At 36.2% G+C, this 1766-nt stretch overlaps 1 protein-coding gene across 1 annotated transcript; it reads left to right on the forward strand.

Moving 5' to 3' along the window:
• Positions 1–570: 570 nt before the first annotated feature.
• LOC111150099 (olfactory receptor 4P4-like) lies at positions 571–1506 on the forward strand. Its single transcript, XM_022507448.1, has one exon. The coding sequence runs from the start codon at positions 571–573 to the stop codon at positions 1504–1506; it is 936 nt and encodes a 311-aa protein (XP_022363156.1).
• The last annotated feature ends 260 nt before the right edge of the window (positions 1507–1766 follow it).

The following is a 1766-nucleotide window of genomic DNA, read 5'->3' on the forward strand; positions in this document are numbered from 1 at the left end:
TAGTTCAAAGAATATTGTTTGCAATCCTAATCGCCCAACTCACAATTTAAGCAGATGTGTTTTTGTGTCTCTTTTTTTAAATGCAATGCACTATCCTTGCTCCTCTGTCTCTAACTCATTTAGGAGGAAGTTCCATATCATGTGGGGAGAAGGAACATTACCTAGAACAAAAGCCTGCTGTGAATAAAGAACACAGTGGAAAATGATAAGTAAAATAAATTTCCTGCATTAAATTAATGCCACTACTATCTAAAGGTTATAAATAACAACGGCACAATTTCATGTTAGAAAATAGTAATTTTTAAATCATTACATTTTCAAAATTTAATCAAAAGGATTTTTAGTATTTCAAAATAAGAGAATGTTTGAATAAATTTAAAAAAGCAAACCAAAATCAGTTTTGATTCCTAAAGGGAAAAAATGTAATAATATTGATTTATAAATTAGCCATTGTGATTTATTGAATTAGGTTTATATTTTGTTAGCAGATTTTATATGATTGTGTTTACATTGTCAATGATTTTTTTTTCTTTTTCAGATACTCAGTTATTTGTGCATAGCACAAAATTTATGGAAAGTCAGAGAAACATCTCAGAATTCATCCTTTTGGGACTTTCCTATAACCAGAACATACAAAAATTTTGCTTTGTTTTTTTCTTATTTTGTTATGTTTCCATCTTGGTGGGAAATCTCCTAATTCTTGTCTCTGTTCGATGCAGTGACCTTTTTTACCAACCGATGTACTATTTCCTCAGCCACTTATCCTTTATGGACATTAGCTACACTTCCTGTGTGACACCCAAACTGATTGGTGACCTGCTACTGGCTAGAAAAACCATCTCTTATGATAACTGCATGTTGCAGGTCTTTGCCTTGCACTTCCTGGGAATGATTGAAATCCTCATCCTTACAATCATGGCCTTTGATCGCTATGCTGCCATCTGCAAACCTCTCCACTACCTGCTTATCATGAACAGGACAAGGTGCCATCTCCTAGTCTTGGCTGCGTGGGCTGGTGGGGCACTCCATTCTTTTCCTCAATTATTGATGGCAATCCAATTGCCGTTTTGTGGTCCTAATGAAATCGATCACTACTTTTGTGATATCTTCCCTCTGCTGAAAGTTGCCTGCACTGATACCTACATCACTGGGGTCCTTGTGGTTGCCAATTCAGGAATGGTCACTTTAGTAACCTTTGTTCTCTTGTTTGGGTCTTATGTTGTTATATTATTCAGTTTAGGAAATCGCTCAGCTGAGGGAAGACGCAAAGCTCTCTCTACCTGTGGGTCTCATATCACTGTGGTGATCCTATGTTTTGGACCTTTAATCTTTGTCTACCTTCGACCTCCTACCAGTTTCCCTGAGGACAAAATATTTGCTCTATTTTACACCATCATTGCTCCTATGTTCAATCCCCTAATCTACACTCTAAGAAATACAGAGATGAAAAAAGCCATGAGAAGGGTTTGGTGTCAAAGGATATTTTCAGAAGAAAAACACAATTGACTTGTCCTACTCAATAAATGCTGAAATCTTCATGCAGGAGCAAAAATGAACTTGAAGTCAGAGAGCTCTGATCATTCAGATCATTGAAACCAAACCTTTCACTTAATGAATGTCGGAGATGATAAGCTGAGGAATTATGAGTAAGGTGACAATTTTACTAGTGGAACTGGGATTTGGTAGGAACATAAGTATATTAAAAATATTCTGGGCTAAAGGAATGATGGTGGCTATGTCATATACAGTAAGCATTTCTGAAGCTG

The sequence above is a fragment of the Enhydra lutris genome, unplaced genomic scaffold, assembly GCF_002288905.1.
Source record: "Enhydra lutris kenyoni isolate GAN:26980312 unplaced genomic scaffold, ASM228890v2 scaffoldscaffold22, whole genome shotgun sequence".
In the NCBI taxonomy this organism is placed as follows: Eukaryota; Metazoa; Chordata; class Mammalia; order Carnivora; family Mustelidae; genus Enhydra; species Enhydra lutris.

What these genes read in the sequence shown, in the direction of transcription:
- LOC111150099 (XM_022507448.1), top strand. Translation starts at nt 571, where the DNA reads ATGGAAAGTCAGAGAAACATCTCAGAATTCATCCTTTTGGGACTTTCC.